This window comes from Aulostomus chinensis, chromosome 7 (genome assembly GCF_037954235.1).
Source record: "Aulostomus chinensis isolate RoL2024-O1b breed Wild chromosome 7, RoL_Achi_v1.0, whole genome shotgun sequence".
NCBI lineage: Eukaryota > Metazoa > Chordata > Actinopteri > Syngnathiformes > Aulostomidae > Aulostomus > Aulostomus chinensis.
The window spans coordinates 5,220,040-5,232,824 of NC_141326.1; the positions used below are offsets into that span (position 1 = coordinate 5,220,040).

Below are 12,785 nucleotides of genomic sequence, written 5' to 3' on the forward strand. Positions count from 1 at the left end.
TTCACTGTTGGAACCATGCATGTAGAGAACATCCATTCACCTTTTTGCTCAGACATGGCAGGTGGAACTCATCAGACCAAAGCACAGATTTGTACCGGTCTACTGTCCATTCCTAATGTTTTGTGGCCCAAACAAATAACTTCTGCTTGTTGCTTTTCCTTAATAGTGGTTTCTTAGCAGCTATTTGACCATAAAGGCCTGATTGGCGCAATCCCCTCTGAACAGTTGATGTAAAGATGTGTCTGCTACTAGAACTCTGAATGGTATTTATCTGGGCTATAATACAGGGTGCTGGTCAGGCTTCCTTTTCTGGGGTGGTCCTCATATGAGCCAGTTCTTTCCTAGTGCTTGATGGTTCTTGAATAACCAGGACTCCACAGTGACCTGCTGGCCCAGTCTGAGTACGAGAGGTGGATCTGATTTCACGCCCTCCATGGCAGCAGATCTGTGAGAGGACTCCGTCCACCTGTAAGTTTTATCTCAAATAACAGCTGCAAGCAGCCCTTCAACTGCGCTGCACCCCTTTGTGCGTGAGGGTGCAGCGCAGTTGAAGGGCTTGTCACAGGCACGTAGATGGTTTCAGACCTGGGCTGACAGCTCTGCTGTGGTGACCCTTTTTAGATACCTAGGTTGCACTCTTGAGCACATTTTGGCAGTTCAGGGCTCAGGCCCTAAAACATCGGTAAACCTAACAGGAGTTCAAATGAAAACACTTACCTCGTGTCGCAGTGACTGAGTGGCAATGGCGGTCAAGCCGGCTGCTTTTATGAGCTTGCCTGAAGACACGCCATAAGGTGCAATGTGGCACAGCAACAGCAATGTGACTTGGACTCTAATGCATTCAGGTGTAGGTGACAGTGAGAGAGCCTGCAGAGTCCTGCTGCGGGTTAACACGTGCTGGGCCACACAGATGAAGTTTAACATCCTCTCCACTCCTACACCCGAGGTGCGTCTACGTCAGCGGAATGAAAGTCATCATCATGTCTCTCAGTCATGACTGCAAATGCATGGAGGCCCGCTGTAAGAACAAAACTAGAAAGAATACTTACTGTTAAATACTACACTATTAAAGAAATGAGAGGAAGAAGTGTGAAGATTCAGGTAAGCACGGTGGTGCAGAGGTCAGCGCTGTCGCCTCGCAGCTAGAAGGTTATGGATTCAAGCCCCAATTCAGGCACGGGCTCTTTCTGTGTGGAGCCTCCATGTTCTCCCTGTCCCTGTGGGTTCTCTCTGGTACTCTGACTTCCTCCCACAGTCCAAAGACATGCAAGTGGAGACGAGGCTGATTGGACACTCTAAATTGACCGTAGGTGAGAGTGTGAATGGTTGTATGTGATGGACTGGGGACCCGTCCAGGTTGTACCCTGCCTCACACCCAAAGGCTGCTGGGATAAGCTCCAGCCCGCCCCCGGCAAAAAAAAAATAAAAAAATGGATGGATGGATGGAAATGTGAAGATCCCTGAGCTTCACCATTGGCCTTGAATGGAAACACTTTGATGAAAGATGTGGAATACTTGAGAAAATATGAAGGGTATGAATAAGAAGAGGAGACAAGCACAGGCCCTGAGTTTTCTGAACATTTTAATGTCCGAATGGAATTCCTACGTTTAAACAATAAAACAACGACCCAAGGAGCAAGTAACTAGAAGTAAACTTCATCGAAGAATGTACGTCCTGCCAGCCTTCACACCAGAAATGAATAAAGATGCTCCATTTCAAAATGTTTCTAAAAGTACAATAATAGTGTAACTATAATCCAAATTTTCTACCTTGATGCTTCACTCCTCCAAGTGTTCCGAAAGTCAGCCAGAAGGTGTTTTTGTCACTGATCCCACAATTAGTCCCAAAATACTTCAGTTTAGCAGACAAAGCAGTGTAACTCATACTGAGCCTCATTCATGTACTGTTTTGATCTTCAAATCTGTAAGCTTCATAACCCTCAGTTTAGTCCCTCAGACAGCCATAAAAGCCAGCCTGACATCTGGAAGTCCTGCTCCGACATCTATTTGAACACCTTGTGACACTTAAGGACTGACATTGTCAGGAGGTACCAATAACTATCGGGCTTCGCTTCTTGTCTGTAAGACTAAAGTGAAGGGTTGAAAAAAACTGTGTGCGCGCAAGAATATTTCATGGATTAGGTTCAATGTTCTGTCCCTGCAACTGACTCATATACATGAAATGCATGTTGAGTTCTACCTCTACTTTCCTGCAAAAACAGACGAATGCCTTCTATGATAACAAATGCGATTACTTCATTCCCTGAAATGAAAAATAGACATAGATCCGGGATGTGCTGAGTGACTGCTTGTTCTGAGAATCACAGGAGGACAGGAGTAAAAGATAGAAGCTTTGGATGTTTTATTCACACAGCAACAGTCTCAGTGTTGTTGACAGTGCTGCTCAGTTTGTTTAAACCTTCTGCTGCCGGCTTTGGCCACAGTGATGATGATGATGAGGAAGAAGCCCACAGTCCAGACACCTACTACGAGTAGTACCACCGTGGTTAGAATGCCTGCAACGATGCATATATCCGCATTACCTCGAGTAGGAAAATGGAGCCAACACGGTTAACACCCGATCACAGAATTAAGAAGAAATGCTGGCTCACTGGATTGAGGTCTGTGTGGCATTTCAATTCTGATGGGTCCGTATGACAGGAGACCCTGAGTGGGGTCTGCTCTCACTGCCTCTCTCTTGGTGATGGAATTACAGTTCTAGAAAGAAAACAGAGTGAGACAAAGCCGCGACCGCAATGACAGCATATGCTACAAACTACAGAGCCTACGCAGCAGCGACACACCAAGCAAAGCGAACTTTAGTCAAAGCTACTGAGCACACTGTCGTGCAGACATTTTAGAACAGCTGACAGGACGCCAAGCTCACAGGTGTGCAGGACTTTTGGTCGTCTGATGCACAGAGCTGCACAGTACAGTGCAGATAGAGCTCAGGAGGATCTGTTGTGAAGCGAAACATGTCAAAGCTGTAGCGAACGGTGGAGCTCTGTCCGTTATGGCCCGGCTGTTCCTTGCTCACGTTGATGAAAGAAACAGTGTGGTCATTCACGCACCTGTAAAGACATGGCAGGAGGAGTAACAAGTGCAAATGATAATTCAGAGCAAAACTGAGACAAAACTTTATGTCTGAGATGTTTTAACCCATTCAGAAGCAGGTGGTGAGCCAGTCCCTCTGTGGTGATGGGCTCCAGCGTCTGCGTGGCCCAACACTCATTAACCCGTAGCAGGAAGGTGTCTGCAGGCTCCTTCACCGTCACCTCCACATACACCTGCATACATTAGAGAGAGTATCTTAAAAGCCACCGACATTAGACAAACAGTTGAAGCAGAAATAGACTGGACTACCTTGTCTCTGAGTTCAATGGTGGGGGCACTTTTGTAGGCCTCAGTGTACGTGTCATCTGTGTACAGCATCATCTGGATGGTGGCATCAAGCTCCTGCATTTTGATCACCATCTCACTGTTTGTGGACAGAAGACGGTGAGGAACAAGTCTGGTCTGTGACGGAGAACTCCATTCATGAGTATTGCTGGATATGAAGTTTCTTCTAATTATACTCTTATTTTGATCCTTATTTTGATCCTCATCTCAATATTAATCCATAACAGAAACGGTAATTAATAAACTTGATAAACAATGCACAACCATGTGTAAAGCATTCAACATCAGTATTTTTGATCAAAAATAGTATCACACTTAAAAAGTTTCTTTGGAGTGATGATGATCAGACAGATATCCATAACTTCCTGATGGGTGATGACAGCGTTTGAAACAACAGATGTTCACACGGACCAGAGCAAGTTGTTTTCCACGTTCTACACTCAGCGTAGAAGTCGCTGCCAAAAGATTCCTGCAGCTCACGCATTTTCAGAGAAAGTCATACAACATTCTAACCAATGTGCAATACAGCTCTTGTAGGAAGTCAGTGATCAAAACTGCACAGACAAATCCTTTGACAAGAGTTGGAAAGTTTTGGATACAAGTACAACGCGGCAGAAGTCAAACCAGAACACAGTCAAACAACGTTTTCGCACATCGAAGCTCAACTGGTGCCTTAGAACAAGCAAGAGCAGCATGTTGAGCTTATAAGAGACGGAATTCCTGAGACTCCATCTTAGAAAAACCTGTCAAAGGTTGTCACACACAACCTCAACTAAATGGACCAACCATTCACCCCCCTCATCTGGAATGGTAAATACCCTGGGTCAGCCAGAAGGGTGACTGCAACAGTCCTTACCTGGAATACGGGATGACTGGGAAGGGCAGACTGACCCTTTTAATGTACGGATAGACACACGTGTAGTCAATCTTTATGACTGGATCTCTGATGATGTTCCCCATCACCTGAGGATCTGAAAGCAGACTCAGCGAATAGGACATATGAGTGTAGTTTTTCTGTAGAAGACGAAAGAGAAACTGACCATTAGAACGGTTCCTTCCTCAACGCCAATCACAGTAAACCTCTGCAATGCTGCAACTGTACCTGCAGAGGGTTTCCTCCACACCTGAGATAGTCATCTCTGGATATCTTGGCTAGGTAGTACGGCACGTTGTTAATGACCTCTCTGTGAGCCACACAAGATTTGTTGGGTAAGTGCAAAGACTCCAGTGGCACGTTGTGATACCTGAAGTAATCTTCTATCACTCTGATTGAGATGTAGTCGCTACCACACAGGACCTTGATATCTGCATCTGTCAAATCCAATTGAGACACAAAGGTTCAATTATACACTTGAGAGTAACCTGCCTGAAGAGACTGTGGCTACAAGTTATTTCTCATCTTTTGAATCACCTTAAGGAACTCTTACTATAACCCCCATTTCTTGTGGATTCTAGGGGTGTTAATGGTACCTTTTTTTTTTTTTTAAAGTTTCAACTCGACAACGTGTGTACCAAACAAATGTGAAGTGTTCTAATAAATATACAAGTTTCGACACTTCGCCCTTCACAAACTTTGCAAGAGGGACAGTGTTCATCATACTAAGACCCTTGTATTAAAGTCTGCAGTTAGGAATCATGATAGATTCTCTCAGTGACAACAGATGCAGAAAAGCAGGGCAGCTAAAAGCCATTATGGAGGTGGTTGAACATTGAACTTGCAAGGAACAGGCTGGAGTGTCTGAAGCAGCAGGAGGTGGTTTGTGTGTCTGAGGGACTGACTGAATATAAAATGCTCATCTGAAATTTTTCAAGTTGTTGTTCAGGCATATCATCACTGCATGATACAATCCAGTAAAGGGTCTGTCTGCCAATAAAGGAACTACACAACTATGAGGTCTTACATGTCACTGGAAGATTCTCTCCACAGTCTACAAGCAGCTGATGTTGAAACACCTAAGAACAGTGGGCTAACACACACACAAAAAATGGAAGGCCTCAAGCAGGCTGAAGAATAATTTTCGACACAGATAAATCTGATAGATGGTGGGTCACTTGAATGGAGGCGTGCTGATTTGAGTGGTCCATGGATTTGGAAGGGTTCTGGTCTAAAGTGGCATTAATGGATATCAGACACAGCTGCAGATCCTCCGAGTGAACATGGAACCAATCTGCACCTTTATGTTCAGCATCACAATGCTCAGCCTCATGTTGCCAAGTTGTGCACATAGTTTCTGGAGAGCTGAAAACATCCCTGTTCTCCATTGGCTCCCTGTTCACCAGACCTGTTCCCTAAAGGACAACTAGAGCATCAGGTACATGAGCATGCTCTAGTCCCTGAGAACATCTGTAAGCTTATGGGGAATGAAAAATATTCCTCCATCAATAGTATCATTCTTTTCCGTGTTGATGCTCTGCATTATTTCAGGCCAGAGGGTGGCTTTTGCTCTCTGGCTCTCCCTCTCGACAAGACAGTTTTTGTGAAAGTGGCTTGATTTTTTTTTATTTAATACCTTCATTATTTGGATACAATTGAACAGCAATGTTAATTAACCTTAAATGTTGCATTAATTTTTGTTTGGTCAAGTACTTGGCATTTCTCCAACCCTACTCACTACCATGGAATATCCAAGCTTCTAAAAGTGCTGACTCTTGAAAGTGCTGAAGCGCTCCTCTAAATCATTTGAAAATGGCCTCGCTACTGTGTCCTACAATGTTGGTGATACATTTAGAAAGTATAAATGAACTAAAAGAGAATTTTAAAAAAATACAAAAACACCCAAACTTACTTTTGTCGCAGCGGTCATCGTAGTATCCGAGGGCACATTTGCAGCTTCTCTGGTCTTTAGACAGAGTACATGTCCTACTGTCGGTGCAAAACTCCACAATGCAGCCTCGTCCTGCACACAGCCAAGGGACCCTTGTCAGGTTAAGGCCGGGGAACAGGCGACATTTCACCGTTTACTTACCCGTTACCCCGCGGTGAGTGAAGCCCAGGAGGAGCAGGAGGGCCACGATCAGCTGCTTTGAGAAGTGTTATTATATTCATCTTAAATGTTAATATATATGCACCTAAAATGTGATATTTTTCTGAACGGCACCAAACAAGACAAAGGAATTTACTTCTCTTACTAACGTTAACAACTTTAAGCTTTTGCCACCCACCTTTGAGCCGGTTATAGTCATTCTTATATTGGTTTTGGGGAAAATATATGTATATGTTGGCTTTAAATGCGACATTTTGGGTGTGTTGGAACCGTCTTTTTCAGCTACTGGTGTCCAATTATGAGCACCTGTGTGAGTCTGCCGCCCAGCCCGTCATGCGTCATGCGATTGGACGAGTTGTTATTTACCTTTGAGTCGCTATTCTCTCTTTATTTAGACTCAAAAATGACATCTCATAGTATTGAAAATGTTACACTGCAGCCAATTAATGGTCTGTATTTGTGACTCCATCAGTCTTGAGGAAGAAACAAGTTGACCTAATTCCGGTGTGTACTGATCAAATGATGAATATTAGTTCAAGATAGAATCGCCTTGTTGCCAGACAGTAATGATGTATTATTGGACATGCATAGGGTTACATAATTCAATGTAACACTATTTGAACGTACATCAAAGATAGAATTATCATTTCATTAGGTTTTGCTGTTATTGAAACAATACTCTAAACTGTCCACTAGATGTCATTAAAGGCCTTGAGGGTTCGCGCCGTCATCTATTTGTGGGTCAGCTTGATGCTGGACAGTGAATGACGGACGCCAAACTTTTTAAAGTCATTAAGGAACCCCTCCCAAAATAGAGTCACGATATAAATCTTATTCAAGATATTTTTTTAATCCCTTGTTTGCTTAAAACAGTGAGATTTGCTGCCACGAGTCTTTAGTCACACATGAGGGAGGGAACACCATAAGTGGGCCATTCAATGTCATTCAGTTCCAACTGGTCTCACCCGCAGGCAGGAACCATGTCCTCAGACTTGGTCCGCGCCTCCTTTATTAGCGAGCAGACCATCTGTTTGCGACGAGAAAGATCAGAACCAAAAGAGACTGGATAAAGGAGGCAGACAGATTTATGGTAAAACAAACAAACAAACAAACAAAAAAACTACAAATGGTTTAAAACATTAAATGGGGAAACTCTGAACAAGGGAGGGATAAATGTGCAGTCTGAAAAGGAAATACTATTGATACTAAAACTCATTAGACAAATAAATATTACATATGCATCTTTTATTAATGTCAAGAGTAGCAGTAGTAAGGGCCTTTGGCTGTACTACACCAGAATCATAAGTCAGCGAACATAACCTTGCACCTTCAAATGTCATCCAGTGGGATTCTGAAAAGTGAATCAATGAATCGATTCTGCTGCACGTTGTACGAGATGTGCTGGGAAGCCTCGGGGCCCTCGCCAACACAATCAGCTCTCATTGCCTCAACATCAGTATTGACACTGCAAAACCTAACTGCTTTAGTTCATGTAACACAGGTGTGTTTTTAAAATCTATAACTGCCTTACAGTGATTCACACCAGTGAAACCTCAAAACAAAAATAACTTGAGTGAAGAAAATGAAAAATGTTCGATTTTTCAAAGTTATGAATTTATTGCAATGAAAAACATCTTCATCTCTATCAACATGATAGGAAGACCTTAACGTTATTTTATCATTTTATCTGATATCCAAGTAAATATGAGTGAAAGAAAACCAAAAAAAAAAAGAAACTCATAAAAAAAAAAACTGAATGAAAAGTTATCCAGGTTATGAACACGCTCCACTGATCAATGCAGGCGTCGGTTCATGGCAACCATCTTGTTGCAGCATTACAAGTCTTCATCTCGTCGTCAGTGGTGCGGTGCCACCCTGGTGTTGTGAAATAGCCGGGTAGGAGGAGGTGTCTGTCATCGGCCTGATTCACAACACCAGCTGCAGCACACACACCTGAGAGGTGAGCCTTCTGCTGCTGGACACATTAAAACTCACACACTCATCTGTAGCTCTCTCCTGTTAAAACCCACACTAAGGGGAACAGAAGCTGTACAAAGACTTCAGAATGTCTGCAGCAGACTTGTGGGTAATGAGCATCACCTGACTGATGTCTGTCTAGGGTTGAACCTGATGCAAGCACTTGTTCCCCCTCTCCTCATCCTTTGAATTGCATTGCATTTGATTGTATTTTAAAGAGAATGCATAGGTGAATCTGAACATGTAGTATTCCCCTGACAGGGGCTGAACATGCGATACCATCGGCCAAAAATTAAAAGGAAAATAAGGGATCTTGGTCACTGTCACAACTGTTACTCGCTAGTTTCAGGGGATTCCTTCAGATAGCTGAGTTTGAAGAAGAGCGCTGCGTCTTTGCTCCTGGCCTTGGCAGCGCTCTGGTAAATACAACATAAATCTCATTATCGTGGAGCTGGTCTCAGGCTGTCCACGGCCCTGAATGAACTCCACGTCTCTGTACAGTATGTGGAGCAGCCATGACAGAATGAGCCTCCATCTGTGTTCTCTCAGGCCAGACTGAAGGACAAGGAGTGTGGGCCACAGATATCAGACTCCGTAGTGGGCGAGGGGCTCTCACACTGAAACTGCTTTTTTCCCCCCTCCTTTTTGCAAAGCTGTTGCTACACACTTAAGTGTTATGTTTCTGAGGTTTTGCTGGGTGGTTTGTGTTGTAGACAGATGGGCCCACAGGACCCTTTTAAGGTATCAAAACCAAAAAAAAACCCAAAAACTTTGGAGGCTATTATCGCCTCATTTCTTTTTTTTTAACCAGAGGTTTATATTGACTTTGTGTAAACCCAAAATGTTAATTTTTGAAATGAAATTATCCTGATCAAATAATCCTCAACATTACAGATTACTGCTGAAAGTCAAGCACGGAAAGCAAAGGAGTATATTCTTAACCCGTAACGCAAGTCAAATTACGCATCCAAACTTTCTGTAGGAGTCTTCAGTTCATCGCACAGAAGTTTAAATATGTTTTGTAGATCAAAACAGGGGAAAGAAAAATTGTGTTAGCAATACTTTTCCATTATTATCAATAAAAAAAAAAATATGGCACCAAGGTAGAGGGACAAGTTCTTCTATAATAGAAACTTGGTTTTCTTCATAAGAAAAAGACACCCCCCTTCCCAAAAGATCAAGTCAAACCTAGAACAACAAGCCAAGGGGAACGCTCAGCACGATGAAAAATGTCTGTTCCGTAGTTACCCCAGAAATCCCCCACTCCGATGAAGAGAGGAATACCCCTACAGGCCTGACACACAGTTCCTGCCAAGCAACCATCTGCCGAGGGACAGCACGCGTGATAGATACTGCACTACAGCCTGTGGAAATAAACATGGCTGTGGCACACTGTTGACAGCAACTTTACTGCTGCACCACAAGGGTTCAAAGTAGATATCCCTAGATCTTCTTGTCATGGTTGTTAGTGGAAAATGACAGTTGAACTGTTGCGTGTCACTGCAGACGCGTCTGAATAATCTAACTCTGTTCTCAGTGTCCCTCCTCTTAAAAGCTGCTGTACACCAACGATGACGTAGGGAGTGGCATGAAAGTGACTGATACATAAACGAACGATGGTGCATGACGTTCCTTTCCATTAAAAACCCCAAACTCCATGAAAACACTTTGATGGTAGGAGGATGATGGCCACTGTAAAATGGAAAATTGACATCAGAATTTAAAGTTCTAGTCAGACACTTTGGCATCATCTGGTTCTCTGACAGAGAAGGACCTGCTGCTTCACACTGACAACAATTACAGGAGAAAAATGATGGGTTTTTAAAAAAATGAAATCAAACAACAAAAAAAGAATGTAATGTAACAGAACAAAATGTTTCAAAATAAAAGGAGACAACTGAAAAGTTATATTTTTTAATTCCAAATTATTGGTGATACAAATATGAGACATCAAAAAGGAAAGGGGTCCAAACAAAAAGAACAGACTGATGAAAGGAGAAGAAGCTGCAGTTCACATGCTCATGAATGCAAATGCAAAAGACAAACAAGTGTGGGAATATGCTTCTGTCACCAAAAGGTCTTATGGCTGTGCGAGCATGTTTGTGTTGCCATTTCAGTTCATCAGTAATTCCATCTGCACCAGTCTTGCATTTGTGTCCCCGGCCATGTTGTAGGGAATCATACCGGCGAAGGTGATCAGGGCTCGGGCCTGGCGGCGCAACTGCTGTTAACACAACAACACACAAGAACGTTAAGATTAAGACAAGATCTTTTCTGTCCCCAATGTGGCGGCTGTGACTGATGCACACCTGCTTCTCTGAGAATGAGTGTAACACCAGAGCCCCAGTTTAAGTGTCTGCAGGTACCTGATCCCAGAGCTGGTTCTATATGATCTTACTTTAAGGATTTTGGAGGCTTCTGCATGTGTGATTATTCCTTAATCACACACAAACAAATAGAGAGACAGGATTTTTAACATGGATACTTGCAACATTGCCCATTGAAAATTATGGGAAGAGGGTGGGGGAGTTACACTAGAAAATATCTCATCATTTCTCATATTTCTACATGAAAGTATACAGGGTAATGAATACGTCTCGTTTTCACCTTCATGCAGTTACATCTTATATGATTGATATTGACTATCATATTGTTTGATAGCGTCTATCCATATATAAATTGGATTTTAAAAAAACAATCGTTTTATTTAAATCATTATCCGATATTATCATAAATCATAGGGCAGCACGGTGGTGCAGTGGTCAGCTCTGTCCCCTCACAGCAAGAAGGTTCTGGGTTTGAGTCCCGGTTCCAGCACAGGATCTTTCTGGGTGAGTCTCCATGTTCTCCCTGTTCCTGCTGGGTTCTCTCTGGTACTCCAGCTTCCTCCCACAGTCCAAAGACATCAAGAGGGGACGAGGCTGATTGATACTCTAAATTGACTGTAGGTGTGGCTGGGAGTGTGAATGGTTGTCTGTCTCTATGTGCTGGCCCTGCAACAGAACGCCGACCTGTCAAGGGTGAAGCCCGCCTCTCATCCGTAAGTTGCCCATAACAGAATAAGAGGTAGAAAATGGATGGATAGTTCATAAATCATCATTATTATCATATAATTATTATCTTTTGGTAAAAATGGCCTCTTTATTTTATTTTTCACTCCTTTGTGTCAGAAAGAAGAAATTCATTAATTGTAAAATGACCTCATTAAAAAAAGATGTAATTAAAAATGTAATAATAAAGTATTTCTTGCCACTGTAATCCCTACACCTGTCAATAAAATCTAATCTTAGCTGATATTATCATCAATGATCTGATTATTCAATCCTATTACTGGATGATGCATGATGAATAGGAAACAATCACAAAATGACCAGTAACCATAGGTCAGTAAAATAGTGTCAACACTACATATTTTCTTCTCCTTTGGTCCCTCCACCCCATCTAAAGATTCAAGTTTTCTTTTTCGGACTCAGTCGTCTTCAGAGCGTTAATTCACTGGTCCAGAGCACCTGATGTAATCTTTAGTGTCTGAGGCTGGTGTGAATGGTTTCTCTTCTCACCATGTCTCTGTCATCTAGGGTCCTCTGTGGCCGTCCTGGTGTGCCTGCTGGTGCCCCCTTCAGGCGTTTGTATTGGGTAAACAGGATGTTCATGGTGGCCAATAGCACCTCTGACAAGTTGTGACGCACCTGGATACAGAGCACATTTTCAGAAAGACTGAACCGTGTTTTGTCTTGTGAGTGTTCAGAAGGTGACCTGACCTCATCACTGAAGTTTCTGAAGGCTGCCACTCTCTCCTCCACGCTCTCCTGATTGAGTGGAAGTAGCTTCAAGCGTTCCATCACCTGACAGAAACACACATCTATCGAACATCCCTCCACCATACTTGTCATGATTACAAGGACTACACCTGTGATAGAATTGTGCTCCCACATGCCTCACACGTACTACACATGAAGAAGAGTACTATATACTCACATCATAGGCTCTGTCAACATGACCTGCATGGTACTCATCAAAGAAGGTCATCAGGTCCAACAGCAGGTAGAAGGTGGCATCGACCGACTTGTCTCCTGCTACACCCTGAGAACGATACCTGCACAGGAAAGATATACCTGTTCTTTTTCAGCTCTTTCTAGGGTTGTGACTGGATTTTAATAGCTCACAATATGTGTTCTGACCTCTCAGCGATGGCCACCGCTGTGTTTTTTAGCCTCTCCTTGTTGGACTGAGGAGCGCTGACCTGGGCAATGACAGGACTCAACAACCTGTTCATCAGCTCCAACACCTTATCTGGGTTCTACACCGAGCAGAGGGGAAAGAGACAGAGGTTGAGAGAAAGGAAACAGTGGCTGGATTTTAATCCAACAGCTACCAATGAGAGGAGCTCTGAAGGTAAATGGTGCAGGGTAATGATGCATGCTC

General features: G+C 43.1%; 2 protein-coding genes across 5 annotated transcripts in view; both read right to left on the reverse strand.

Moving 5' to 3' along the window:
- Positions 1-2,338: 2,338 nt before the first annotated feature.
- zpd (zona pellucida glycoprotein d) lies at positions 2,339-6,717 on the reverse strand. Of its 2 annotated transcripts, none has more exons than XM_086207664.1 (10): positions 6,562-6,717; positions 6,366-6,417; positions 6,186-6,296; positions 4,502-4,710; positions 4,256-4,413; positions 3,364-3,478; positions 3,160-3,287; positions 2,888-3,071; positions 2,613-2,718; positions 2,339-2,516 (listed from the first exon to the last, which is right to left on the reverse strand). In XM_086207664.1, the coding sequence occupies exons 1-10, from the start codon at positions 6,634-6,636 to the stop codon at positions 2,383-2,385; spliced, it is 1,272 nt and encodes a 423-aa protein (XP_086063790.1). In that variant the 5' UTR covers positions 6,637-6,717; the 3' UTR covers positions 2,339-2,382. The 2 variants fall into 2 exon arrangements, with proteins under 2 accessions (XP_086063790.1, XP_086063789.1); XM_086207663.1 differs by having other exon boundaries at positions 6,366-6,420; positions 6,562-6,712.
- A 1,377-nt stretch (positions 6,718-8,094) lies between these two features.
- Positions 8,095-12,785, reverse strand: part of nup93 (nucleoporin 93) — a 35,623-nt gene continuing 30,932 nt past the window's right edge. For all 3 annotated transcript variants that reach the window (XM_086208231.1, XM_086208232.1, XM_086208233.1), the window contains 5 exons: positions 12,542-12,660; positions 12,339-12,456; positions 12,122-12,205; positions 11,921-12,049; positions 8,095-10,584 (listed from right to left, as the gene is read on the reverse strand). In XM_086208231.1, the coding sequence (XP_086064357.1) occupies positions 10,474-10,584; positions 11,921-12,049; positions 12,122-12,205; positions 12,339-12,456; positions 12,542-12,660 (561 nt within the window). In that variant the 3' untranslated portion in view covers positions 8,095-10,473. The remainder of the gene's footprint in view (positions 10,585-11,920; positions 12,050-12,121; positions 12,206-12,338; positions 12,457-12,541; positions 12,661-12,785) is intronic.

What these genes read in the sequence shown, in the direction of transcription:
- zpd (XM_086207663.1), bottom strand. Translation starts at nt 6,636, where the DNA reads ATGTCGCATTTAAAGCCAACATATACATATATTTTCCCCAAAACCAAT. An exon ending in GTGGAGGAAACCCTCTGCAG is followed by an intron (nt 4,414 to 4,501) that starts GTACAGTTGCAG and finishes CGTCTTCTACAG; the next exon opens with AAAAACTACACTCATATGTC. An exon ending in CCAGTCATCCCGTATTCCAG is followed by an intron (nt 3,479 to 4,255) that starts GTAAGGACTGTT and finishes GTCCACAAACAG; the next exon opens with TGAGATGGTGATCAAAATGC.